The sequence below is a fragment of the Zonotrichia albicollis genome, chromosome 8 (assembly GCF_047830755.1).
Source record: "Zonotrichia albicollis isolate bZonAlb1 chromosome 8, bZonAlb1.hap1, whole genome shotgun sequence".
Lineage (NCBI taxonomy): Eukaryota > Metazoa > Chordata > Aves > Passeriformes > Passerellidae > Zonotrichia > Zonotrichia albicollis.
This window is the reverse complement of record NC_133826.1, coordinates 10,678,876-10,705,676: the sequence shown is the minus strand read 5'-3', so window position 1 is coordinate 10,705,676 and position 26,801 is coordinate 10,678,876. Positions and strand designations below refer to the sequence as shown.

The window sequence follows — 26,801 nt, the reverse complement described above, 5'->3', positions numbered from 1 at the left end:
CACAGGCTGGGGCAGCAGTGGGACTCCTGGAGCCTGCTGATTCTTGCCCTTGAACTAGGGCAGCTGCCTCTGCATGGCCCCTTTGAGATCTGCTGCTCTCCTGCCTCTCTTCCAGACTGTCCTATGAGTTTTGGGGCTGCAGTGAATTTCAGCCCTGGTTGCATGACAAGTTGGGGGGAGAAAACCAAGCCACTGCCTCTGCTACCCGTGCTGGATGTCCCCTGGGGCTGGAGGCTCTCACAGGAGCAATGTGATACCTGTGTAGTGGCAGGACACAAACTGGGCCCTGCCTGGTTTGAAGAAAGAGTGTCAGATGTGGGCAGACTTTTGCCTGTTCTGTGTGGGAGCTGCAAAGCCATTTTATCAGACCCACACCAAGCTCAGGGAGGAGATGTCTGGAGCTGGAGGGGCTGTGCTGTGCTGGAGTTAGAGAAGTTGCTCTGTGGGTTAATCATCTTCCTGGTTAGCAGCTGTCTTGAAAGACTCACCCACTTGTTTTTCAAGGATGGGCCTTGCCCTGCCCTGCCTGGATAGAAATGCATCTGCTATCAGAAATGTGCCTCTGTGAGGTTCTTTTCCACTCTCCCAATGATGCCTGTGAATATAACAGCTTTGGCAGGGGAATGGGCTCCAGACTTGCCCACAGGCCCCTTATAAGGACATGAGACCCATCAGGGCTACTCTCAGGGTGACCCACAGCCTGCCTACCATAGCCAGCAGTGATAAGGTGAGAATGCCCTGTGGTTCTAGGTGTGCACTCTTGGGTTCCAGGACTTGGACTAAACACCTGCTGCTCAAGCAGAGAAAAAAAAAGCTAAAACAAGGCTCCAGGATCTTACACCTAGTCTCATTTAGAACCAGCAGCAGCAGGAGTTAAAAGATATTTTGGTATCCATGTGTAGGTATCGATGATAAAAATGCCACCTGCTGAGGAGCCAAACCAAGAGCTGGAGAAGAGTTGGACTGCTTTCAGCAGGGCTTGTTTGCAGGGGTGGAACAGGGCTGGGCTGGGTAGGTGCCACTCGCTTCTCTGCTGAAAGGCTGTCTGTTGAAGGGAGCTGGAAAGCCCTCGCTTGGGTGAGCAGCCAGGCATGGCAGGAGGAGGGGGCTCGGGGCACAGGGCTGCTCTAAACAGACACAAGTGCTGGGGACGGAAGCTGAGCAGGTGGCAGAAGGGAAAGGCTGCAGACAGTGCAAAAACTCCTTGTGGTGGGCCGAACTTGTGGTGGGACCAAACCACGATCTTTCACTGATGCCATTGTGGTAAGGAGAGTGAGATTCCCTGTGTTTCCTAGCAATGAAACATAGAAAGGGTGGTGTGGGGGGGAATGAGCCACAAATAGGTTGCAACGGTCGCTGAGCCAGCACCAACGGCCGGGAGCGTGGGAGTCGCCGCAGGTGGGTCCGTGGAAGCGCTGCCTTCCGGCAACGAGGAGCCAGGGAACGGAGAAAGGCCGGGACACCCTGTGTCGGTGTCCCGGCGGTGCTCGGAGGGTCCCTGCTGCCGCGCCTGGGGCCAAGGGCTGAGCCATCCCGCGGCGCAGCCGGAGGCGCCGCGCACCCCCGGGTGTGTCTGCATCCCTGGGATCCGCGCCCCGAGGCCTCGGTGCCTGCGGGACTGCCCTCCTCCGCCCGCGGCTTCGGGGCGGGCGGCGGCGGCGGCCCCGCCCGGTGCGGCGGCGGCGGGCGGAGCCGGCGTGCGGGCGCGGCCCCGTCTCCCTGCGGCTCTCGGCGGTGCGGCGGCCCGGCCGGCTGGGCCCCCCGCAGCCCCGGGCATGGGAGCCCGCGGGCCGGCGGCCGGGGCTGGAGGAGGAAGAGAAGGAAGAGGAAGAGAAGGAGGCGGCGGCGGGGGCCGCTGACCAGCGCCGGGGCGGCGCGGCAGCCCCGAGGCCGCGGTGAGTGGAGCGGCGCGGGCAGGCCTGGCCGGGCGGGTGAGGCCCGGGATGCGACCCGCGGGATGCGATCCCGGCCACTCATGGGCGGCACCACTCCGGCTCGGGAAAAAGACTGATTTTGAGGTTGTTTCTCATTTTTTAAATAAGTTTTTGCATGTGTCGGGGACTGGGAAAAATTAGGGGGTTGGGGGAGTGTTAGTTGTGCTGAATGCGGCCCCTCGCCCCACTTTTGGCCGGCAGGTTGTCACCTTTAGGGCATCGGGGCCACCGGGTCCCACCGTGCCTCCCTTCTCCCAGGCCTGAGATGTCTTGAGGGAAGAAGGATTGAGTGCACGGGCTTGAGCACCCACTGCAAAACGAGCATCACCGGCCCCATGGCATATACTGCACTGGCTTGAAACCCTGGGGAGCAGCTCCCCATCCCCAGCTTGCTTTTGGCCTCTCACACCCCGCACAGATGCTGCTGTGGGGGGAGATGACATCATATTTCATAACCCCCTCCTTAGCAGTTTAAGCCCACTCATGTTCATGGTGTCCTGTGGCTGCTGCTTGATGGAGTGTTTTGCTTTTGTTCTTGCTGAGTGTCACTCCCTACTTGCCTCATGGACCAAACCAAAGGACCCCTATAACCAGCTCTGATTTTTCCCTATTGCATCCCTATCTGGCTGTTGAGGCACCACCACTCCATGCATTGTACAGGTGTTTGGGGAGGGTTTCTGGCAGGTGCTGGGGGCAGGCAGGTCCCTGTGTCATGGGCTGTGTGGGGTGGCAAGGCACTGCTCCGGGGGAAGGTCTGAGCAATAACAGCAAAGCCAGCTTTTCTTCAGAGAGCTACTTTGTAGAAAAAAACTGGATGTGGGGATGTGCTGCTGACACATGCCAGGACCCCCCTATCCACAGGGGTGCTGCTGTGCATCCTGCAAAGGGAGGGTAGGCATGGTTGGGCCATTGGGCTCAGAGCTTTTTCCAGCACCTCTCTGCCTGTGGTGGGTTCCAGGGTCTGCCTGCCAGGGTCTGTCTGCCTGAGACTGAGAGGGGACACCCCAGAGCAGGGTTGGGCGAAGGATCCTCCTTCACACATCAGCTCCGATCCCCGTACCCATCCAGTGTGGCCATCAGTGCCCTGTGGCTCCCTGGAGAGCCCCTCTGGACAGGGTTGAGAGCTGCCAGTGACCGGTTGCCAGCACTGTTGGGTGCTACCAGCCCTCCTGCTGGGGGTCCTGCTGCAGACCCCCAGCCACCAGGGTCTCCCCCAGGGACCAGGCAGCAGCTCTGGCCTGTCCGAGATCCTCAGGGCTTTGTGAACTCCGATGCCTGCCCCTTGAGATTGCTTTGCTGTGTCCAGCAGCTTCCCTAAAAGCAGGGAGTAGCAGGGCAGAGCTCAGGGCAGGAGCTGGGGTGCATGGCTGTGCTGTGGCAGGGCTGGGAAAGGCCGCATGGTTTGACTTCTCTGGGGCTCTCCAGTGACTCTCCCAGCTGGCTTCCCAGCAGGGCTCTGGCCCAGCTCCAGGCATCATGTGGGAGATAAGGGGACCCTGACTTCCAGCAGTCCAGCGTCCCAGGAGGCCTCACCATCAGGAGGAGGGGAGAGGATCTGCACCGCTGGCTGAGTGCCAGACCCCCCTGGATGTGGCAGGGAGCACTGACTCGGGGGGGCTGGGATGTTCTTGGCTTGGCTCAGCCTGGCATGACTTTCATTGCCACCCTGTTTTGGTGCTGCTGCTGGGGTGTAGTTCTGTGGGGAGGGAGCAGGATGGGGAACAGGGAAGTGGGGTGCCTCAGAGAGGGGCGGCAGGTGGGGACACCTGTGGTGCTCTTGTGACATCCCAGACTGTTGTTGGAGAGTGAAGCCTTCGTCAAGGGCTCAACCCCCATGGAGGCTGTTTGTGGCATGTCTGGAAGTGTCTGCATGCTCTCTCTGGGTGGGAAAAAGGGAAGGGGAGTGGATCTGTCCTGTTCTGGTCTTGGCCTAGGAAGGCAAGGAGGTGATTTGCTATGTGTGGCTGAGGACCTCTCATATCTTCATAGTTGTGCCTTCAGAGCAGGGATCCAGGTGCAGCATTCCCCCTGGGGTGCTCTCTGGCATTCCAGCCTGCAAGCCCTTCACATCTGCATCAGGCCTGTGCTGCTCCTGCTATCCCAGTGTCATTTGGGCCGGGCTGGGGGCTCATGCTCGTGGTGTCCTGAGCGTGAGATGTCTTGGCAGGATCAGGACCGTGGCTGGAGCCGCCCCCCTGCCCCACCAAGCGCACATGTCCGCCTGCCCGTGCCCAGAAGATGACCAGGCTGCTCTTGGGGGTGACCCTGGAAAGGATTTGCAAGGCCGTGCTGCTGCTCTGCCTGCTCCACTTTGTCATCATCATGATCCTCTATTTTGACGTCTATGCGCAGCACCTGGACTTTTTCAGCCGTTTCAACGCCAGGAACGCCTCGCGCGCTCACCCCTTCTCCAACTCGTCCCGCCCCAACGGCACCGTTCCCAGCTACGGGCCAGCCGGTGCTGAGGCCCCATCCCCCAGCACCAAGCCCAGCACCAACCAGTCTGCCACTGAGAAGCCCTTGCAGCCCTGCCAGGAGACACCTCCTGGTTTAGGTGAGACATGCTGGGTGAGCATTGGGGGTGAATTTGGGCTCTGACTCTGAACATGGGGCTAAGGTGGGTGCTCATGGCTGACATCCTTATCCTATGGGTCCTGGGTATGGCTTTCCCATGAAATAGTAGAGAAACCCCAGCCTGGAAGTGTATCAGGACAGCTGGTTTCAGGTTTTGTTAGCCCACTCTCTCTGCCCTGTTTTAGGAAATGTTCTGAGCACTCTCTGCCCTCAGCAGTGTCGGTCCCCCCTGCAGGTCCCCCTCGCTGTTTGCTTTGCCGCTCTGGGCAGGAGCGGCAGGTGACCATGACCCTGACCATGTCCTGTCCTGCGGGCATTGCCCGGCCCTCCCTCTCACAGTTGGGCGCCTGCTCATCGAGTTCAGCTCTCCCATGAGCATGGAGCGAGTGCAGCGGGAGAACCCTGATGTGCGCCAGGGTGGCAAGTACACCCCCCCAGACTGCCTGCCCCGGCAGAAGGTGGCCATCCTCATCCCCTTCCGGCACCGCGAGCACCACCTCAAGTACTGGCTGCACTACCTGCACCCCATCCTGCGCCGGCAGAAGGTGGCTTACGGTATCTACATCATCAACCAGGTGAGGGGGCCGGGGCAAGGGGTGGCAGAGCTGGGGTGGGCAAGCAGGCATTGCTGAGCTTTGCCCTGCAGTTCGGTGAAGACACCTTCAACCGGGCCAAGCTGCTCAACGTGGGATTCATGGAGGCGCTCAAGGACGACGAGGAGTATGACTGCTTCATTTTCAGCGACGTGGATCTCATCCCCATGGACGATCGCAACCTCTATCGCTGCTACGAGCAGCCACGGCACTTTGCTGTTGGCATGGACAAGTTTGGGTTCAGGTGGGTGCCCTGGGGTGCTGGGGTGTTTCTGCACAGGCAGGGCTGGAATATCTCTCTGGGATGACATCAGGGCAGCCACCCTTGATTACCACCTGGGGCAGGCATGAGGTCAATGGCTCGAATTGCTGACCTGAGATGGCAGAGACCTGAGATGACAGAACCCTGGGTAGGAGGGTGACACAGGGAAGGGTTGGTACTTGTACTTGGGATCCCCATGGTGCTCGCCTCCATGTTTGCCTGTTCCTTGGGCTGACCCATTTGCTGTCAACCTGCAGGCTGCCCTATGCCGGCTACTTTGGCGGTGTCTCCGGGCTGAGCAAGTCCCAGTTCCTGAAGATCAATGGCTTTCCCAATGAGTACTGGGGCTGGGGAGGAGAGGACGATGACATCTTTAATCGGTAGGTGCCCAGCCCCTCGCTAGCACTGACTGGTTGGGGTGTACCAGGCTCCCCATGGAGCACTGAATTAGCACCCTTACAGCACTGGTGTTTCCAGTTTTGTGGGGGATGTACATGGGCTGTGCCACATGTCAGGGAGGGATTTAATTACACTCTGGCTTTGGGCTTGTGACCATCATGGGCAGAACTGGCCTTTCCCAGGGTGCTGGGGTACTGCAGGACACTCCTCTGCCTCTCTTATGGCTGAAGCCTGCAGTGTGGTGTGCCTGTGGGCTCTGCTCTATACAGGGGCTGGGATGCTAGACTTGGATATGTCTAGGGCTGAGATTAAAAACTTGGAAACATTTCAGTGGTGGCCGTGCAGCAACCACACAGTGATTCCTGCCAGCAGCCGGCAGGCAGCAGTACAGCTGCAAGCTGAACAAAGCCCAGTCTCCCCACACCCTGCGTTGGGTGCCAGAGCTGGACAATGGCCACCTCACCTCCCATGGGTTCCCCGTGGTGCTGCCCAGGGAAGCATTGTGCAGCCAGTGGGGTGTAAACTGCCTGTAGTGGCCAGACTAGCAAGGCACCCTTGTGGGAGCCCTGGACACATGGCACAGTTGTTATTTCCACACAAGGTGGGCTCAGGGTGGGGGACAAGAATTGTGTGGAGCTCTGGAAGAGCTTCAGGCGCCCCTTGATCTGAGGGGAGGGCTCCAAGGGACTGGCTAGGCAGTGGCATTCAGGGAATGTAAAGGGCAGGGGCCGTAGGGAGGGAGGGATAGCTGCGCATGGATGGCTGCCTGTGTCTGACACAGGCTGAATGCAGCTGCTCGTTCCTCGATGGGAGTGGTGCTTTGGGCACACTGCCATGGGGCATTGTGGCACCCTAGGTCATGACACTGGCCTGGGAGGGGCCTGGCTTTGCTTATCTTGGCTTGGCACAGCTTTGTTTAACCAGGGACAGGTTTATTTTGCCTGAGGTCTGACCCTGGAGGTCTCTGGCCTGGGGAATGTCCCACCCTGGTGCCCACACACTGATCCCACCCTTCTCCTGGCCCCCAGCATATCCCTGAATGGCATGAAGGTGTCGAGGCCCGACATCCGCATTGGGAGGTACCGCATGATTAAGCATGAGCGCGACAAACACAATGAGCCCAACCCGCAGAGGTGAGTGAGCCGCGGGGCTGGGGCAGTTGGTACGCTGGGAGATCACTTGGCTACTCACCCCCACAGAGGTCCAGCACTGCTGGCACTACAACAAGACATCCTTCCATCCTCATCCTGCTGCTCTTTCTACCAGATTCACCAAGATCCAGAACACTAAAATGACGATGAAGCGGGACGGGATCAGCTCGCTGCAGTACCGGCTGGTGGAGATCTCCCGCCAGCCCATGTACACCAACATCACGGTGGAGATCGGCAGGCCCCCGCCCCGCCTGGCCCGCGGCTAGTGCTCCTGTCACTGCGAGCCCTGTGCCTGGGGCTGGCTGGGCATGGCGTCTTTTGCCCCAGCTCGAGAGCCAGGACTGGACAGGGATGTTTTCTCCCCACTCTGCTGCCTTCTGGAGACGGCTGCCCCCCAGCCGGCCCTTTGGTCCCTAGGATTTCTCTGTCTCCCCCATCCCCACGAGTGTGTTTGCAGGACCGCTGCCCCATACGTGGTGTGTTGGTGGATGAGCCCAGCTGCCCTGCAAGCAGCTCCTGGCACAGAGGGAGGGGGCAACCCCAGGCCTGGCAAGGAGCCCCCAGTCCATGCCAGCTCCTGCCTGCACCCTGGGTGGGGAGGGTGAAATCCCACTGCTCTGTGAGAGCTGGAGGGTCCCCACCAGCGCTGTGAGAAGTGGGGTGCAGGCTTCCCCCTTTACAAGCGCTGGAGCCACTGCTGCCCCAGCTGGGGATGGGAGCAGCCTGGGGCCCCCAGGCAGGCAGGATCAGCGCGAGGTTGCTGCCCTAGCCAGGCACTGCTCCTGCTGCTGGGCACACAGACGTGGCTTGCTGTCTTCCTCTGCTTTAGTCTGGTGCTTAGAGCCGGGCCCTGTCTCAGCTCTGCCAAACAGAGACCTCTGATTAGTGAATGCCCCTTGCTGTGCCTCAGTTTCCCCAGGGCTGGGGGGATGGCAGCTGTATCCCATCCCCCTTCCCCAAAGGCAGGTGCTGTGTGTGTGTGCAGCCCCTGCCTGCGCCTGCCCTCACCCCTTTGGTGGGGGAAATAGGGCTGATTTGAACCCCCCAGGGCCTCTTGGTGGGGGCTGGTGCAGCCCCCCTCTAGCAGGGAGGGAATCTTCTCCTTGAGGTCTCCCCTTGTCTGCCTTCCCGCTTCCAGGTCAGGGGCAGGGGGCTGCAGGCAGGAGAGGCCGGGACCATGCAGGGCAGGAGCCCTGTGCCCCCCCATGGGACTGGGAGCCCCAGCACCCCTGATGCTCCATGGGGGGCTGGGAGCAGTGGGGTTGGGAGCAGGGCAGCTCGCCAGGGCTGGGGGGCACCGGCGACTTTTGTACATTTGAATGTCTGACCCTTTTTTCAGCGTACGTTGAATGCAGTGTTCGGTCGTAGAGACCGGGGGTTTTGTATTTAATAAAAGTTTGAAAAGTTGGCAGGCTTTGTGGGGGTGGGAGAAAACACCATCTGATGAGGAAGTGGGATTGTGGAGTACAGAGGGGAAGTCCTGTCTGCTGCCTCCAGCTGCTGGCTGGAAGGCAGAGCCCCTGAGTCACCCCCTCCAGCCCTTGGGGGATCCCCCAGCTCACTCAGCAATGCAGGGAGGCCTAACAAGGTGCCGATGCGGGGCAAAGTGTACAGGGCAAAGCCAGCTGCCCTCACTGTGCCATAGGAGAGGATATTTGCTGCCCTCCCGTCCATTTGGGGACAGTGCTTTCCTCCAGCAGGGATAAGCCCATGCTCCATCCTGTGCCTTACCTCCAGCTGGTTTTGTACGTCCAGGTAGGGCAAAGGAGAATGCCCCAGGACCTAGCTGGCTGTTGAGTGCCAATACCTGGCATCAGAGGGTAAAAGAGCTCCACCCATTAAGTGTGGTCCCCCACTCTTCAACCCCTCCCTCCCCTCAATATAGTTCCCAAAGAAGGGCACAGCAGGACACAACTTCAGGAATATAAATCTCATTAAAATCTAGGATACTTTAGAACTCTACACCAGGAGAGACACTGGCACAGGCAGCGCTGCCCAGGGACACTGGCACAGGCGGCGCTGCCCAGGGACGCGCGCGTTATTGCTAACAATTAGAGGTGAAGAGTAGCGGCGTGACTCGAGGGGCAGGGCACGGGCACCATGCGGGAACCTGCGCCCCTCGCCGCGGCACGACGGGGGGCTCGGGACAGGGAGCTGGAACGTCCTGCTGGGGCTCGCCGCCCGCTGCCTCCCGCCACCGTGCCAAGCTGTGCCGTGTCCCTGTGCCAGCCTCGGGGCTGCAACATAGGGAGCACAGGGCACTGGCTGGGAGGGGAGCAAACGGGGTAGGAAGGGTCTCATCCCATCCCCCCCAAATCAAGAGCTCCAAGCCCTTTGCCTGGAGCTGGAAGACAGATTTAAAACCGCCCCAGCCTTTGCCAGTGCATCCTGTTCCACTAATACTGACTGGGGACTGAGCATCCCCAGATGGCTCGGAGCGAGTGGGCTGGTGCAGCCCTTCGTGTCTCCGCTGGTACCTCTTGCTAAGCAGCAGCTGGGGGAGGCCGGTCCATCCTGCTCCCCCCTTAGCACCGTGGAGGGTCCTCCCCTGCCAGTGCTGGGGCTGCCAGGGAGAGCTGGACCTCATCCCTGTCTGGTGACCCCCCGGCCAGGCTTTAGTACTCCCCCAGCCTCCTGCCCCACTGTGGGGCAGGCAGCAGCACTGGGCTGTGCCCACGCTGCTTGTGGCTGTGCCCAGCTTTGTAGGCGATGCCTAGCCACCCAGAAGGGCACCCACAGACCCCAGTGGGGCCACAGGGTGGAGGGGTGCATGGAGGGGAGCATCCCAGCTCACTGCCTGCACAGCCCCGGCGTACCGTGCATATGTGCGTGCCCACGTACGCCACATCTGTGCCCATGCTGTGTCTGTGAGGGACACACGTGTACGTACACACGTGTGCTCTAAGTGCTTGTGTCTTGTGCCATCAGATCCCCCTGCCGGTGCAAGCAGCATGCTTGCCCCCATCTCCCTGTGCTGGCCTCGTGCCTGGCAGCAGCCCTGGGTGTGACCACCCAGGAGGCTCTGAGCCACAGTGGGTGTGCACCCAAGCTGGGGGTCCCTGCAGTGCCCACCTCTCCCATGATGGCCTTGTGAACACACAGGCCACAGGCAATACTGGCATGCCCAACCTTGGTCCCACCCCATGGGAAGGTCAGGAGGGTGCCCCATGGCAGGGCAGGCTGCCTGGCTTAGGGAAGGGGGGGTGGGAGCCTGGAAGCATCCCACCCCCCCATCCTGTGCATACCCCCAGGTCAAGGCTCCTGCAAAGTGCCTCTGGCTCCCAGCCCTCCCGGGGCTGCGCCCCCTCCTCTCTTGTCCCAGCGTCGAGCACAAAGGTTACCGTAAACACGAGGGTTAACAAACGCCACGGGGGGCAGGGGCGGGAGGGGTTAACCGGCGAGTAGGTGGGGGGGTCTCGGGGATGGGTGCTGAGAGCCCCCGTGGTCCGGTGCGCCCGGAGCCAGGCTCCGCCAGCGGAAGGTGCAAGAGGGGTTAGAGGGGGTGCGGGGATTGTGGGGGGTCACAGTCTGGAGTCCTGGCTGTGGGCTGAGCCATTGCTGCCCTGCACGGGGGATGCGGCCGCTGCCTCACTCTGGCCCTTCTCTGGCTGCAGGGGCTGCACCTCCAGGTGGGACTCGGTGGAAGGGCTGAACGCTGGGGCATAGCGCCCGCTGCGGTGCTCTGGCAGAGCTGGGCCCCAGTCCTTGCTTGCCTTGGTAGCATTTTTCAAGCGCTAGAAAGGGAGAGGATGGAGGCAAGGTTAGCACCCACCATGCTCCCCTGCACCAGTCTGCAGCAACATGCCAGCAGCTTCCAAAGGCACACAAACGTGGTGCCTTATGCACGCTGTCTGCACATGGTCACTGCTGACAGCTCCAGTGAGGTCAGGGACAGCCTTGATGGCAGCCCCAGGTGGAACACAGACAAAGGGGTGTAGCCCCTGGCCACCCACCTCAAGCAGTGTGTCCCCCTCAGAACGGCACACTTTGTAGATGGCATAGATGGGAATGCAGATGACGGAAGAGAGCGCCATGAGGAAGCCGATGCTGATGGCCCAGGTAGGGTAAACATAGTCGTTGTAGGAGATGGGCCGATACTGGATCACTGTGAAGACCAGGATGAACTGGGAAGGGATAGGCAGGATCAGCCAGTGGGGAGCAGCCAGCTTGCTCTGTACCCCCACAACTTCCCCGCTCTACCCTATTGCTGGTCTCCTGAGCCCAGCACCCTCCTCTCCAGGGAGTGCCATGTCTAGGTGAGCTCCTCACTCCCTCCTCCCACAGCCCAAGGCCCCATGCTTGTGATGCTCACAAATATGATGGCAGGTGAGATGAAGCGCCAGCAGATCTGGAAGAAGAGTGGGGGAGGAAAGCCCAGCATCATCTCGATGTCCTTGAAGTAGTTGCGGTGCCCTGGGGAGAAAAGTGACCATCAGCCCTGGTGGTGACCTGAGCCCCCTCAGTGCCCACCCAGCTCCAGCCCTAGCGCCATCAGGTGGGACCCATGGGCCTCCCGAGCCTGCAGCTCCTGATTGGGCAACTGCCTCCCCTATGTAACGCAGAGCAACCTGCTGATTGGCCAGCTGTTGGGGCAAACCCTTCCCCATTGGCTGGCTGGATCAGCCCTACATCCGATTGGCTGCAGGCAGCTGCACTTACCATAGATGTACATGATGGCCACACACATGATGCAGGAGATGACCACCAGGGAGAAGCTGGCGGCATAGTTGTCCATTAGCAGGAGCCAGTAGATGCCGGCCTGGAAGACAGACACATTGGCACAGCTGCCCTGCGGTACCACCACTGCTGGCAGGGCAACAGCACACCACAATGACTGTGCTGGCAACATGCAGCTGGGACACCACCACCTCCACAGCTGGCAGGGCAATACCTCATGCCAGAGTCAGCATGGAGACAATTCTGGGTACCCTCCCCAGTGTTGGCATGGCGAGACCAGGCCCTGTCTGCCAGTACCATCACAGTGGCAACAAAGTGGACGTGGCTGCTGAAAGTGGCCATGGCAATGGCACCCCGTAGCAACAGTCCCATGGTCACGTACCTGCGTGGTGAGTGGGACGCCCAGCAGGAAGCCAGCCACAGCCACTCCCAGCGTTACAAAGGTCTTCTTGCGGATGATCCACTCATTGCCCACCTCATCCACAATGGCCGTGACCAGAGTCTCCAGCAGGCAGAACTACACAGGGGGCAGAAGGGACAGCATGTCACCACCTTGGCCCCACCATGCCACCCCATCTGAACATGCTGGCCCCACCATGACCTACCTGTGTACCCAGCCCCAGGAGGATGAGCATAAAGAAGAAGAGAATGGACCACAGTGGCGAGATTGGGAGCAAGGTGAGGGCCTCAGGGTAGGCGACGAAGGCCAGGCCTGGCCCGTGGTCAGCCACCTTGGAGACATCCACACCCAGGTGGTTGGCCATGAAGCCCAGGATGGAGAAGATGACGAAGCCAGCATAGACGCTGGTAGCACAGTTGGTGATGCTGATGATGATGCTGTCCCTGTGGGAAGAGGAGTCAAGGCTGGCAGTGGACATGAGGGCAGTGGCAGGGCTGGGGGACTGTGGTCGGGCACTCACCGGTAGCAGTTGTTGTTGAACTTGTTGTAGGAAGCCATAGTGATGAGCCCGCCCCAGGCACAGCCCAGCGAGTAGAAGATCTGTGAGGCCGCGTCACCCCACACCTATGGCAGTGGGATGGTCAGTGCTGTACCCCCAGCCCCGCTCAGCCCTGGCTGCCTGCCACCCTTCATCCCTGCTCACCTTGGCATTGAGGATCTTGTCCCACTGGGGTGTCAGGTAGTACATGATGCCAGTGACAGCCCCCTCCAGCGTGATGCCGCGCACGAAGAGGATGGTGAGCACCACGTAGGGGAAGGTGGCCGTGAAATACACCACCTGTGGGGCAGCACCTCAGTGAGGGGGAATGGGGGCAGGGCTGGGGACACAGGCAGGTGTGGCTAAGGTGTGGCTGTGGACGGGGGTTATGGTCCAGCATGTGGAGAGACAGACCAGGAGGAGAGGATATGGTCCAGAGAAGGGACTGTCCTGAAGGAGGTGAGACCATGGCCACATGGGAGGAGCTGTGTCCAGAAGGGGTGCGGCCAGGTCACAGGGGTGTGGCCTTTCCCAGAGTGGGAGGAGCACATAGAGGGCAGGGACAATGCTAAAAGAGGAGGAGTTGTGGCCAGAAAGGATTGGGAACATGTCCACAACGGGAGGTTCATTCCCAGTAGGGGTGGGGCTATGCCTAGAGGGGACATGGCCACCTATCCTGAAGGCACACCCACACCCCCAGGAGGGGCCCAGAGAGGGAGCACACAGGTACCTTCCCCGAGGATTTCACGCCCTTGATGAGGCAGAGGAAGACAACGACCCAGGAGACACCAAGGCAGCCCAGGAGGGGCAGCCGAACCTCGCCCAGGTTGCCGATGTCATCCGACAGGTTCAGCACATACCTCCTGTATGGGGAGGGGGCAGCAGTGTCAGTGGGGCCCAGCCATCCCCACCTCCCCCATCCCTGAGCCCAGGCCCTGGTACCTCCAGTACTCCTCACTGGGGCTGGTGCGCTTCTGCGTGGTGTTGAGGAGCTGGCTGATGTTGAGGGCAGCCCGGCTGGAGAGGTTCCCGTCCAGCACCCCCACGCAGTCGGGCGTGTTCCAGGGGTTGCTGCAGTACGTCCAGGGCAGCACGCGCGTCATGGACACAAAGAAGTAGTAGAAGGCAATACAGATCACCACGTTGTAGTAGATCCCGATGTATGTGGACACCACCATCATCCCGTAGCCCACGCCTGGGAACAGCACCGGGGAGGGGTGAGCGGCAGGGTGCGGCGGCACGGGCACGGCGCACAGCACCGGGGTTGTGGCACGGGAGGAGTGGGCTGCATGCCATGCTGTCAGCAGCCTTGCAGCCAAGCTGCAGCTCAGCACCTGGCTTTGCCACAGGTGTGAGGAGCACTGTGCATGGGATCCTCTACCTCCAAATGATCCTAGTGGTGCCAAGGGCCCCTGGGACACATGGCAATGCGTACAGGCTGCAGGCAAACCCTTGGGGTCTGCAGCCTGAGAGAACAACTGGGTGGGGGGTCACTCCTGGCTACGGTGACTTTAGGCCTGCAGTTATCTGGTGGCATGTGACAGGCCACATGAGCACAGGGAAGTGCACCCCAGGCTCAGCCACTGTGCAGGGCATGGGTGCATGGGCTGCTTGCACTCGGACGTGACATTGTGGGCATGTCACCTGGCAGGCAGCCTGCAGGAGGTGTGGGCCAGGGGAGGCAGCAGCACGAGAGCACACTGGTAAGCCAGGAGATGCACCTGGAGCAGGGTCCAGCCATGGCAGGGCAAGCATGTGGCAACAGCACCTGCTACCTATGGGCCAGGGAGAGGTCTGCAGAAGCATGCCCACAGCTGGACATGCCACAGTGTGTTCAGGGGACCCAAGTGGCCTCTGCAAGAGTGATGTGCTGGGGACACGTGTAGCGTATGCAGGGATGTGTGTGTAATGCCTGCAGTGGATGCCAGCGCAGGGCCAGGGTTTGCGCAGGAGATGCAGCGCGTGTACAGGGGCACGTGTAATGCGTGCAAGGGATGCCAGGCAGCTGTGCAGGGCAGCGTAGCCAGGGAGGGCATGGGCACAGGGGACCAGTGCAATGCAGACTGTGATCTATGCACAGGGCATGTGTGTGCATGTCTGCACAAGCTGCAGGTGCCTGCACTGGGCTGTGTGATGTGCCAGAGGTGTGCATGCACCCCGTGGTGTGTGAGGGTCACGCCAGCTGCCGGGCACTGTGACAGTAGGTGTCCCATGCTGGCCTGTGCCAGTACGGACAGGCAACTCCTTACCTTTGAACATGGGGCTGACCCTCCAGACGCCAAGGCAACCCTGGCTGGCAAACTGCCCAAAGGAGAGCTCCATGAAGAAGAGGGGGATGCCGCAGAACACCAGCATGATGAAATAGGGGAACATGAAGGCACCTGGTGAGCAGGAACCAGAGGATGAGTGAGCACTAACCACAGGCACAACTGTTCTTCCCATACCCTGCATTTAGCCCATGAAATACCATTCAGGGCCGGGGTGCACACCCCACATCTGCCCAGACGAACCCCCCTCCCCTGGCCCCGACACCCACCTCCCCCATTGCGGTAGCAGAGGTATGGGAAGCGCCAGACGTTTCCGAGGCCCACGGCATAGCCCACGCTGGTCAGCACAAACTCGATCTGGTTGCCCCAGTTGCCGCGCTTGACGCTCTTCTCTTGCTTGCCCTGCTCCCCGGGCACGGCGCCATTCTGCGGAGAGATGCCATGGGATGTGTCAATTGGGGACCCCCCTGCTGGCCCCATTGGAAGGGTGACAGCCGCCGAGCAGGGCTGGGAGGTCCCCGGCATCTTTCCCCATGCTGCCCCCCTGCCTGTCCCCGCCGCCCGCCACGCACAGGCAGTGCCAAGGAGGGGGAGGGCAGTGGTGTGGGCCCCCCCATGAATGGCTCTGCCCAGAGCCCGGCTGCAGCAAAGGGAGAGCCTGCAACTCATACAAAGCAGGTCCAGGCGCCAGAGCACAAAGGGGCCTCTGTTCTCATGCCCCCCCTCCCTGCACCCAGGGAGAGAGGTCCTGCTGGGTGGCCACTGCCCATGACTGGGAGGGAAGCTGCGGGACCCCCGGGTTGAAGCAGAAGCCCCTCTCAATGTGCAGTGACTGGAGCTGGCAGGGGCCTGGAAAAAGCACCCTGCTTCAGTCAGGGTCCTGCTGCCAGCTCAGCACTAAGCAAGGAGACCGTGCTTGGGGCAGCTCACAGGGGTCCCATGCAGTTGGGTCCCTTGGGTGGGCAGCCCCAGTGCCCAGTCATCTCTCACTGCAGGGGACTGGGGGGGCAGAAAGGGGCAAGAAAAGGCGCTTTGTGAGACTGCCACACAATGTGAGCTCACACCAAGGACGACAACAACAAAGCTGATGAGTGCCTGTCACCGCAGCAGGGATGGCACCCATCATCCCATGGCTCTGTCCCAGCACAGCCCTGGGGTCGTACTAATATCCTGCATGGATGCTGTGGAGCTCTGGCACATTAGGCTGAGGGCAGATGGCATTCTGCAATGCAGGGGTGCCCCGAGCCCTCCCCACCTGAGGCCAGGTGATGGATGGGTGCATGGGGCGAGGGTGCTGGCTGCCAGTCCATAGTCCCACAGCACCCATGCTCCCACAGGAGCAGCACAGGGGGCAGCAGCCCTAGGAGCCTGTTGGAACTCCACAGCGCTGGTCTCAACACCACGGACACCCCAGCGCCCATGCCCACCTCCTGCCTCTGCCCCAGCTGCCCCCCACAATGGCTGAGGCCGGCAGCGAGCAGGCACAACCGGGAGCCGTCACTTTGGATCTGCTCAGGCCGGCGGGGCGGGCAGCAGGCGCGGTGCACCTAACCGTGTCATTTGATTAGGGCGGCACAGGCGGGACGTGATGCCCAGCGACTCCGGCACGGCGCTGCCAAACAAAGCCATCTGCTGAGCGGGGCCCGCACGCGCCGCGGGCCGCGGGGGGAGCAGCACAGGCCGGGCAGCGCAGGGCACTCGGGGCAGGGGTGCAGGGGCAATACCTGCAATGCCCAGCCGAGAACCGGCGCGCCCCCACCCCACTTTGTGAGCCAATGGGCCGTCAGGAACCAGCTCATGGCAGCTCCAGGTGCTGCGGGACCTCCCTCCCAGCAGAGGGTCTTATTGTGGGCGCTGTGCAAGAGCAGGAGTCAGAGGTGCCCAAAACAGGGGACAGGACGCTGGCAGTGTCCCCATGCCAGGGCACACTGCCCACTCGAGCAGACTGATCCGATCGGGAAGCCTCCGATTAAGCTGCTCACACTAACGAGGCTCCTAATGAGCAGCACAGCCAGCAGGAGTGAGGGCAGTGCTCCAGCCTCCCTGACCAAGGGTCTGGTGAGGAGACCTGAAACACTCTATGGCCCCAGCTCAGCCAGGAGCCCTGGTGCCCACGGGGGACCTCATCCCTGTTCCAAGCCATCGCTCTGCTCAGGTGACCCTGCCTTCACTCCCAAGCCTCACGGAGCACCCCAAATTTGAGTTGCTTGGCACCAGTGCAATGAAACTGCCAGGCCTGTGCTGCTCCCTCCTCCTTTCCTGCAGCACTGGGCTTTGGTGCACTTGTCCCCAATAAGGGGCAGCCACATGTGTGTCCATGCATGCACAAGCGAGCACACGTGCGCAAACACTTGCATGCTCACCCATCAGCTCGCTACACCCCCCCTCCCCAAATCTAGGAAGGTCATCCCGTCCTTTACACTCATTAACCACCCTCCCAACCCCACATGGTAAAAAAGGAGTGGATAGAGAGAATCCAGGCATCAGGGAAGATGAAACTCCCCCCCTTTCCCTGCTATGGGAACGGGACAGAGCTGGAATGCAAAGGGAGAGCGGCCACCCAGCAACAGTGCAGTCTCTGGAGGGACCAGGTCCTGCTCCCAGGCCTCAGATTTTCTGTGCATGTAACCCAATGCAGCTTCAAAGCAAGCCTGGCTTGGGTGATAACATCAGGGAGGAGGAAGGATGCCACAGACACCCTAAATGTCTCCAGAAGGGAAGTTCCAAAAGGGAATGTCCAAAACATCCCAAAAGGGGACGTTCGGGGTGCTCAGGGCATCCTTCTTCCCCCTTCCCCAGGGAACCCCCCATACATCACGGCCAAAACTTCCCCAGCCCAGCAAAGCAGGCATCATCCATCACCCTGCCTGGCACCAAGGTCTTTCTCATGCTAAGCAGCATCGACTCACACAATGACAGCTTGGCTGGGGTGCCCGGATGCGCCCCACTTCCCTAAGGGGCCCTGATTTATGGCTGGTGAGCTTGTGATGGTGGCAGGGTCTCTACTGGAAAGGGATGTCCTCAAGGGAGGCATCTGCAGCATGAACCTCCTCCTCTTTTTTCCCCATTCAAACTGTCCACATGGGGGTATGCCAGCCCAGCCCTCTGTGGGGCACAAACCTTATCCAGCCCCCATTAACCAGTGAGGGACCCCCAATCTCTCCAGAGGGTGCCCTGCAGCCTCCAACTCGAGGGCTGTCAGGGCTGCTCCTGCAATGCCAGCAGAAGGTACCAGTACCCCTGATGTCATCAGCCTGATGTCATTGCTCATTGCCATGGCGATGGCAACAAACTCATGGCTGTTTTAGGCAGGGGCTGCTGGAAGATTGAAAAATACACCAATTACATAATTTCCACAGTAGTGGCTCTTCCAGGGCAAGAAAGAGGGGTGCAGGATGTTGGAGGCAGATGAACTCCAGCCTGAGGTGGGAGTCCCAAGGGATGGAGGGATGGGGTCACTTAGAGAGGGTGTCCTGGGTATCCTTGCTGACTGTCAACTGATGCTGGGTGCAGGGGGCCCTATAATCAGGCCCTGCACTCCTTATCCCTGGTGCATGAGGTAATGAATCCACTAGTGTCATCCCTGCATCTGAGATCACTGTGCCCTGTGCATCCTGACTCTGCCAGCCTCACCAGCACATCCTAACTCTCCCTACCCTCTCTCTTTGCTGCTCAGCCCCATGTTTGCCCCTGTCCCACTGCAGCAGAGACATGTTGTGGGAGAAAAGGCATCTGGCACGGCGCTGGGGACAGTCCCAGGGCTGGGGTAATGCAGTGATGAGGGGCACGCCCAAACTGCAGGACCTCCCAGGAGTATTACACTGTCTTCACCACCCCTCATTGCTGAAGGCTGCCCAGCCCCAGGGACAGCCCTGAGCCTGCTCTGTGAGCCACCAGTACTGCCCTGGGGTGTCACGGGGGAAACAGGGCAAACTTTGACATTGCTCACCGATGCCCATGAAGGGGAACAGGGGAGGGGGGACAAGGAGGATCTTTGCTACACTCTGCCCCTGCATCACTGAGTTGCAACCCAGGTGCTGCGCACCCTTTCTGCAGAATCAGTAGATTCCAGGGATAACAAACACAACTGTCAGGCAATCTCCTCGTGCTCCCAACACAGCTGAGGCCATGGAGGGGTTTGGTGCCATACTCTCCCCTCCCTCCCTGGAGCACACCACATCAAAGGCTGTAGGGCGTGGGGGTACCTCTCCAGCATGCCATGGCACAAATCTACAGCTTCAGCTCCCCCCTGCAGAGCCACCACCCCAAAGACAGTACAAAGGGTTTTGGAGACCCGTGAGTGGTGGGGGGACAGCACTGGCTTGGCCACCGCTCCGCTCGGTCCGCCGCCCACTCTGCCCCCCAGACGCTGTTCTCACCTGCCCACTGACCTGCTGAGAGGGTCCGAGGGGGCCTGGCTGCTCGCAGCTGCCATCCGGGGGCCCAGGCTGGACGGCTCCGGGAGTCCCCAGCTTCATTGGCACCTCGGGCTCCGGCGCAGCAGCAGCCACCCGCCCTCCCGCCTTCCCCCGCCCACTGCCTCCAGCGCTTGGCACCGCTCCCCCCTTGCCTCCCAGCCAGGCTCGGCCCCCTGTTGCCCGCCCTGATGCAGCACCGGCACCCCACCATGCCACCTGCCCTGGCACCATGCCTGCCCGGCCCGCCCGCAGGCACTGCAGGGCTCTGCTACCCCCCACGAGCTGTACCCCCACAAACCAGGTGCCCTCCCTGGCTCGGTAGGCAGGGCAAGGCAAGGCAGAGCAGGCTGCACAGCGGGCTCAGCCCTGTCCCACTTAATGAGGCCTCATTAGCGGGGTCCAGCTGCTCACAGCCCTGCACGCTCCAGTGGGCAGCACTGCCCTCCCTGCGGGCACCGCTGCCCGTCTGGCCGGGGCCAGGAGCTGCTCTTGGAGCATAGCAGAGGATGACATTCCCTCAGAGCCCCCTATTTCCATGCCTCAACATCCCGAGCCCCACACATGCATTCCCGCCCCTATGCCATCATCCACACAGCAGCTTGGCCCTGCAGCCCAATCCCAACCCTGGGCATCCAAGGGCTGCAGGAACAGGGCACAGCCCTGCTTGGGGATAGGGACACAGGGACAAGCCGTTCCGCTGGCACATCCCTAGCCTGGTGCCATGCTACTTCACTCAACGTCATATTGTTGGTGACATCATGGGCCTCCATGGCAACCCTCACAAGGTCACTGCCCCCAGGGGGACCATCTGGCTGGCAGGAGGGCTGTGCCACGACCCCTTCACTGCCCAGGCACCCCACAGCCTCCCAGCTCACCCCTCTGCAGCGCGAGGTGGGACCCTGGTGGGGTGCTGTGTCCCACAGGAGGCCGGGCAGAGGGTGCCCTGCAGCCAGGCTTGGGGTGCCCCAGCTGCTGCCAGCCCCGTGTCCCGGCTGGGGAGCGTGGCCAAGGCGGCAGCGAGGCATGATGGCGCGCGGAGGGCGGGGGGACGGGCGGCGCTTTCGGGCGACCATCTGGGGTCCGGCAGCAGCGGCCGAGGGCGCACACGTGAACAGCACACGTGTGCGGGGTGGGCACTCCACCTCCCACATGCCAGCGCCCAGGGCTTCTTCCTGTCCCCTCCTGTACCAGCCACCCAGTAGCTTGGGAGTAGCTTGGGACATGCATCACCCATGGGATGGCAGCACCCAACCACGCTCCCCCAAAATGCGCAAGCCAAGAGCCACCTCATGCTGTGCCAACCCCAGTGAGCCCAGCCTAGTCCTGCCCTACACACAGCCAGGCAGCTCTGTGCCTAGATAGCCTGCAAGGTGTGTGGGCACCTTGTGAGCATCCCTCCATGACCCAGTTCAGCTGCAACACTTTGCCTGGGCCACCTGTGTGCCAGCACCATGTTTTGCCCTGGGCATGTTGCATCCATCCCCTGCCCCTTAGAGCAGCCTGAGCACATCACAGCAGGACCCACCGCCCTGTCCTGGGGATGCCAGACCCTCTGCCAGCCTTGCCCTGTGGGAGCAAAGTGCTGCTTCCCTGGCAGCCCAGCCAGCAGACAGAGGGGACAGCCAGATGCATGGAGGCACACTGCTAGAAACAAAGGATCCTCACTTAGCCTGGCATTCTGGTCCCCAACCTGGCTGGCTCGTGGTGCTGAACTAGAGACAGGGGGGTGGTCCACAGGTCTTCCAGCCCCTGCCACGGCTGCAGGGTGACTGGGGTAGGAGGATGCCCAGGGACCTGTCCCAGTGCCACTATCGCCTAGCCGAGTGCTTCCCGACAGGGCTGCCTTTCTCCGGCCCCATTCTACCAGGGCAGACATGATTCTCCCGGGGCGTTCAGGCAGAAAAATCCCCCGCCAGCCCCCCCATCCCTGCCCCTTGGTATTCCGGGAAGGGCTCCCGCAGCCAAAAGCCACTTCCGCAGCTCCTGCCGCTGGTCAGTGGCACCGCGCCGCTGGGGGTGTCTGGAATGGGCAGGGACCCCCCAGCCCTTCCCCCGGCAGTGCAGGGGGAGCAGCACCCCAGTGTGTGCTCAGGGTGCTCTTGGGTGGCAGCAGGAACCTACCTGAGCTGGGCAGGCTGCAGCCAAAGGCTGCCTGGCCATGCCAGCAAGGCAGCCCTGGGAGTCAGGAGCCACTGGCAATATTGGAGTCTGAACAAAGCACTCCAAGGACAACAAAACAAAACGTCCTTAAAGGCCTGGGAGGGAGAGACAGCCAGACCCTCCCCTGGGGCTCGAAGGGAGCCCCTCTGCCCAGCTACACAGGGACTGATCCAGCCCCTGGAGCTGTCCCACACTCTGCTGGGTATCTGCAATCAGAGCATTTCTGGGGGTTGGGAGTAGCAGGGTGGGCACAGCCCCTCCCAACTGCCTCCTGCTCTGGAGGAAGCATTCAGAGCTTCACAGAGGCATCCAAAACCACAGATCCTGCAAAAGCAGTACACATCAGCCTTGTTCTCCAGGCCTCAGGTGACAGGTGGGGAAACTGAGGCACAGCTGCATGTCACCCACCTGCTGCCTCCATCACCCCTGTCCCTCCCCAGGTGGGGCACAGCAAGCACTGTAAACCTGTCCAGCCCCAGGCACTGCACACAATGCTGGGCAGGGGTTGCATGGTGAGAGCCTGGCTGGACTGGGAGCTGCACCTGCAGGAAGGGATGAGAGGACAGGCAGGGACCAAACTTTACGAGGTTACTGGCAGGGCCCTGGAGGCAGGCCAAGGAGATTGTGTTCCTTTCCCAGGGACTCAGGCAGCTCAGTAGTCAGAACCTGGCCCACTGCAGTTCCTCCTGGTGCTCACAGGATGTGGGAACAGGGATACTTCAGGAGCAGGGATGCTCTCACAGGAAACTACCCTTCTCCCCACAGACCCCATAGCACAATGCCCTGTGCAGTGGTATCCTTGCACCCTGCAACCAGGGGAGGCCCAGAAAGAGGTCTGAGAGCCAGGGCGGCCAACACAACACGTGTCAGGCCCTGTTGCATGTGACACCCCGGCCCTGGGGTGGGCTGGTCAGGTACTTCTGAGAAGCAGGTTAAAGATTTATGGGGTGTGGGTGGGCTCTCCAATGGCTGGCTCCTGAGATGGGCGTCAGGCTCAGCCCTTGCCCCAGCACGATGCTGACTGCTCTGGTCATTGCAAGAAAACATCAACAGCATGGAGCCATGGTGAAAGCCATGTGCAGAAGTGTGTCCCCATGACAGACCCCTGACTGTGCCCAGATATATCCTCAGCACCTCCCTGTTACCAGCTCAGGGCTTCTCCAGAAGAAATCTGCCTTCCTATCCCACCAGCTGCCCCAAGCCCTCCTCTGTTGGGGGCAGGATGGGCGCTGGGCTCCCTGCTGCAGGCACAGCCAGCGGGGCCACGCTGGGACACACAAGCAGAGGAACTGTGTGCATGCTGGAAGCACTTGCTGGAGCATGCCGCTCCCCGGCTCTTGGCTTCCCAGGCAAACCCTGGCTCCCAGCCCTCCAGCTGGAGTGTGCAGCTATTTCAGGAAGCCCCCCGGGAAGGGGAGGGCCCGGTGACCGTGTCAATCTCAGCATTCAGCTCCTATCCTTTGGGAAAAAGGGAAACTGCAGAGCCTAGCCTTGGGGCTCACCTGCCCAAGGCAGCACAGCATCCCGTCACAGGAACCAGAGCTGCCAAAAGCATGGGGCCATCACAACCTTCCAGCAAAGACATGCAGCGGGCATATCCCACATCTGCCCAGAACACCAAATCCACTCCTGGCACAGGCAAGTGCACAGCAGCTCACAGCAGCCTGCAACACATCGCTCCTGAGGATGGATGTCAGGCACTACAGCGGTGCCCAGAGAAAACCTTCCTCTGCTATTGCACCATCCTCAGAGAGCCCACTGGGTGAAGGCAAGGAGAAGCACCCACAATGTGCCCCTCTGGGGGCACCTGGCTTGGAGGAACACCTGCACCCTTTGCTGAACAGCAGGCTGTAGAACTGCCTGCCTGCAGAGCTGGGGTGGGTGATAATGCTGGGCAGGGCGCCTGAAAACCGGTGATAGCATCTCCAGGCACACAGAGACACCACACCCGAAGAGCCCCACAGGCAACAGGCTCATGGAGAGAGAGCATCAGCCCAAAAATCATCATGCTGGGGGAGCACCATGGTGCCACAACCCCAACTGGAGAACCCAGGAGGGCACACCAAGCCCTACAACAGCCCCAGTGTCTTGCTGCCTGCGCCAGGCTCTCTGGGTCCCCGAGGCAGTGGTGCACACCAGCCCACTCCCCACACCCTTGCACTTACCAGCAGCCCCTCGCTGCACTTATCGGCCATTCCTGGAGGCTGGAGCACGGTGCTGGTCCCGTGCAGGGTCCCGTGCCTGCCTGCTCTCTGTCACGCTGGCTGCGGCACCAGCACTAGTGTCCTTCAATCCACCGGCAGAGCGAGCTGGGTAGAGGGGAGAAGACACCAAGAGAGATGTGACTGGTGGGGCGGGCACATCCCCATCCCAGGCCTCCCCCTCCCTCCAGGAACCGGGGGGCTGTGCCAGGCAGGTCGCTCCCCTCTACCTGCCCGCTGGGTAGCAGGACTCCTGGCGGAGGACGCGGTGCCTGGGGCAGGGTGGGCTGGCGGCGGGGTCTCCTTCTGCTGGCTCCCAGCCCCTGCAGCGTCTCTGAACCCCCTGGCACCCACACGAGTGGCGGCTCTCAGGTGTTTCCCAAGAAGCAGTTAAAGATTTACCCGGTGTGGACAGACGACCTTGCGGACAGCTGGCTGCTGGCCCCCCAGCAGGTGGGCGTCAGGGGCCGCGGGCAGGAGCAGGGGCCCCTTGAGCTCTCCCCCAGCGAGAGATGAAGCTGAAGTGGCTGCAGCACACGACAGCGCCGGGACTGGGCGCAGAGCGGGGCCAGGCAGGGCTCAGCTGCCGCGCAGGACACAGATGGGAAACGATTGCCTTCTGCCCCGGTGCATCGCATGCACGTGCAGCGCAGGGGGGCCGAGCCGCTGGGCTCTGCCGGGTGCCAGGTGCTGCTGGACAGTGCACGGGCACGGGCATCTGTCTCCCTGGCCCTCACCCCGCCCCAGCCTGGGGCTGCCGGAGGCCCCAGGGGAACACTGAGGCCTGACCTCACTGGAAGGGACAGACGCTCTTGCAAAACACCGGTTTGATTGTCTGTGCAACAAGCGCTGGTGTTTGCAGATCCCACACCAGTGCTCAGTACCCTTGTTGGCTGAAGAAGGACCCCTGACCCGCACTGAGGGTCCCCGACCACCACCAGCAGCAGTCAAACACCCCAGGGCCTATCCCCAGGTTGCCATGACTCTGAAGCAATCAGCAGAGACCTTAAGACATAAGGAAGGCGCTTGGGCAGTGTAGATAAGGGCAGGAATGCAGGGGCTGTGGCGTGAGCCCCCAGCCCCTCCAGCGCAGACAGGCTGCTGCGGGCAGATACCGCAGATGCTGCACCTCACTGACAATGCCCTCCTCGGCAGCGCCTGCATTTCCAGGGGAGCTGACATGTCATTACTGCCACAAACCGGGCTCCTCACATGGCACAGGGACCTCTCAAAGGTGGGAGGTGCAGGCTCAGTTGGCAGACCTCCTCCCCATCACACACCTACCGCCAGCCAGCCAAAAGCTGCCCTCCCTCCTGCGGCCCTGAATTCACGCCGGGAACGTGTCCTGGGAAGGGGGAGTGCCCAAGGGGCCGGACGGCTGCCACTCCCCTCGGGGTCTGCCAGGTGCTGATAAGCCTCCATGAGCACCGCAGGTGCCGCTGGCATTGGCTCCCGGCCTGACAAGGACCGAGCGGGAAGCCAGGGGTGGTGTGGCAATGGGACGGATGCAAGGATGTCCGAGGCTGCATCATCCCCTGGGACAGCCCAGCAGGGACGAGGTTGCAAAGCACTGGTGCCACGGGGTGGCTCTCCCACATCAGCGCGATGCCGTGACAGACCAGAGGGCAGCGCAGCTCGTACCTAGAGCCGGCACGGGTGACAACACCTGGAAATGGGGACAACTGGGCACCCACAGGGGCTCCCGTACAGCATGTCACACCTCGGCTCGGGGACGCAGCGCACGGCACCCAGCAGAAGGCCACGGACGTCCGACCGAAGGATGGAGCGAGCCCCCGTCCCTTCTCGCCCGGCGGAAGGGCGGCCCGGTGCACCGGTGCAGCCGCTGCCACCTGCGAGGCCATTTCTTCCGCCAGCATCCGCCGGGCCCACAGCAACCGGGCCTCCCCGGTGCCGCGGAAGGCGGGAAGCGAGCCGGCCTGTCGCCGCCATGCTCCCCTCCCGCCCCGCGGGGGCGTCTTCGGCGGCGGCCCCGCTGGCAGCGCCGGCCGCACGGCTCCCTCCCGCCGCCGCCGCCGCCGCCGCCCGGTGCAGTACGGTGGCGGGGGGGCCCGGTTACATCAGCCGCCACGTGGTGGCTGCTCCGCCGCCCCGCCCCGGCACATGCCCGTGGAAAATTACCGCCAACCCCCCCGGCCCGTCACCGAGCCGGGCCGCCCCGGTGCCCGGCGCCGTCCCCGGGAGCGGTGGCGGTGGTCCCGCACTGCGCGCCGCGCCCCCGCCCTCCGCCGGCACCGTGCCGCCGTGCCGCGAGAGCAACAGATGCGGGACCGCCCCGCATCCCGTTATCCCGCTCTTCCGCTCCCGACACCATCCTGACGGGTGGCCGCTCCCGGTGCCGCTACCGATGTCCCCGACCCCGCCGCTCCGGAGGCCCTCGCCGCCCTCGTCCCCTTCTCATCCCTGCTCGGCAGCCAACCCACTCCTCCTCCCGTCCCATCCCCACGGCTGCTCCGGCTGCCGGACGGGCCGGGCACCCGGTGCCGGCGGAGGTGCGCGCCCCTTACCGTGCCCATGCCGACGCCCGGCCCCTCCCGCCGTGCCGGGTGGGCCCGCGGGGGCGCCGCTCCGCCGCGCCCAGCCCGGTGTCGGTGTCAGTGCCGGTGTTCCGCCAGGCCCGGAACCGCCGCCGCCGGTGCTGCCGAGTTAATGAAAGTTTGGAGGTCGGTGGGGGCTGGCGCCGCCTCTCGCCCCCGCCGCCGTGCTCCGCCCCCCGCTTCGCCGCGCTCCCCGCGCCCCGCCTCGCAGCACCGCGCCTCGCCGCACCGGGGGCACCGCGGGCACCGCAGAGGGCGAGAGCGCACGGGGTACGGCGGGAGAACGGGCTGCCTATGGCACACACACACGCGCGGGCACACGGCTACACGCGGCACACACGGGCGTGCTGCACGCATGGACATGCACGGGCACTCTGCACTTGGCGCACTCGGGCACGCACATGGCATACTTGGCACACACAGCCGTCGGTATCCCACAGGCATGTAGGCTTGGAGGGGCATATGCAGGCTTGCACGGGCATGTGGTGTATGTGAAGGTACATGGGAGGTATGGTCACACAGAGGCTCCCCCTGGGCACACACGCATCCCCGCACACACACATCGCTGGCACACGCGTTTTCACACACAGGGGAACCGCCACACACAGCGTGCACACACTGCCAGGGCACAGTGCCATGGCAACCCCGGGCAGCGGGATGGCCGCAGGCTCC

The 26,801-nt window shown here is 62.1% G+C and overlaps 2 protein-coding genes across 5 annotated transcripts; one reads left to right on the top strand and one right to left on the bottom strand.

Annotated features, from left to right (window-relative positions):
- Nucleotides 1–1,664: 1,664 nt before the first annotated feature.
- On the top strand, nucleotides 1,665–11,025 carry B4GALT2 (beta-1,4-galactosyltransferase 2). Of its 2 annotated transcripts, none has more exons than XM_005482184.4 (7): nucleotides 1,665–1,895; nucleotides 4,102–4,488; nucleotides 4,848–5,083; nucleotides 5,155–5,345; nucleotides 5,621–5,743; nucleotides 6,791–6,895; nucleotides 7,029–11,025. In XM_005482184.4, the coding sequence occupies exons 2-7, from the start codon at nucleotides 4,173–4,175 to the stop codon at nucleotides 7,177–7,179; spliced, it is 1,122 nt and encodes a 373-aa protein (XP_005482241.1). In that variant the 5' UTR covers nucleotides 1,665–1,895; nucleotides 4,102–4,172; the 3' UTR covers nucleotides 7,180–11,025. The 2 variants fall into 2 exon arrangements, with proteins under 2 accessions (XP_005482241.1, XP_005482242.1); XM_005482185.3 differs by having other exon boundaries at nucleotides 1,880–2,018.
- Nucleotides 8,829–26,305, bottom strand: SLC6A9 (solute carrier family 6 member 9). 3 transcript variants are annotated; one of them, XM_005482187.3, is made up of 14 exons: nucleotides 26,100–26,305; nucleotides 23,539–23,682; nucleotides 15,065–15,221; nucleotides 14,778–14,909; nucleotides 13,471–13,723; nucleotides 13,259–13,391; nucleotides 12,694–12,828; nucleotides 12,511–12,614; nucleotides 12,196–12,433; nucleotides 11,973–12,107; nucleotides 11,573–11,672; nucleotides 11,226–11,326; nucleotides 10,867–11,037; nucleotides 8,829–10,647 (listed from the first exon to the last, which is right to left on the bottom strand). In XM_005482187.3, exons 2-14 carry the CDS (start codon nucleotides 23,566–23,568, stop codon nucleotides 10,435–10,437), a joined length of 1,902 nt encoding a protein of 633 aa, XP_005482244.1. In that variant the 5' UTR covers nucleotides 23,569–23,682; nucleotides 26,100–26,305; the 3' UTR covers nucleotides 8,829–10,434. The 3 variants fall into 3 exon arrangements, with proteins under 3 accessions (XP_005482244.1, XP_014131514.1, XP_005482243.1); XM_014276039.3 differs by lacking the exons at nucleotides 23,539–23,682; nucleotides 26,100–26,305 and adding an exon at nucleotides 19,175–19,331; XM_005482186.4 differs by lacking the exons at nucleotides 23,539–23,682; nucleotides 26,100–26,305 and adding an exon at nucleotides 19,187–19,331.
- Between the last annotated feature and the right edge of the window lie 496 nt (nucleotides 26,306–26,801).

Coding starts and splice junctions, on each gene's coding strand:
- B4GALT2 (XM_005482184.4), top strand. CDS start 4,173: ATGACCAGGCTGCTCTTGGGGGTGACCCTGGAAAGGATTTGCAAGGCC. Junction 4,489..4,847: donor GGAGACACCTCCTGGTTTAG/GTGAGACATGCT, acceptor TCCCTCTCACAG/TTGGGCGCCTGCTCATCGAG. Junction 5,346..5,620: donor ATGGACAAGTTTGGGTTCAG/GTGGGTGCCCTG, acceptor GTCAACCTGCAG/GCTGCCCTATGCCGGCTACT.
- SLC6A9 (XM_014276039.3), bottom strand. CDS start 19,273: ATGAAGCTGGGGACTCCCGGAGCCGTCCAGCCTGGGCCCCCGGATGGC. Junction 13,724..14,777: donor GGTCAGCCCCATGTTCAAAG/GTAAGGAGTTGC, acceptor TGCTGTTCCCAG/GCGTGGGCTACGGGATGATG. Junction 11,038..11,225: donor TCTCACCTGCCATCATATTT/GTGAGCATCACA, acceptor ATCCCTTCCCAG/TTCATCCTGGTCTTCACAGT.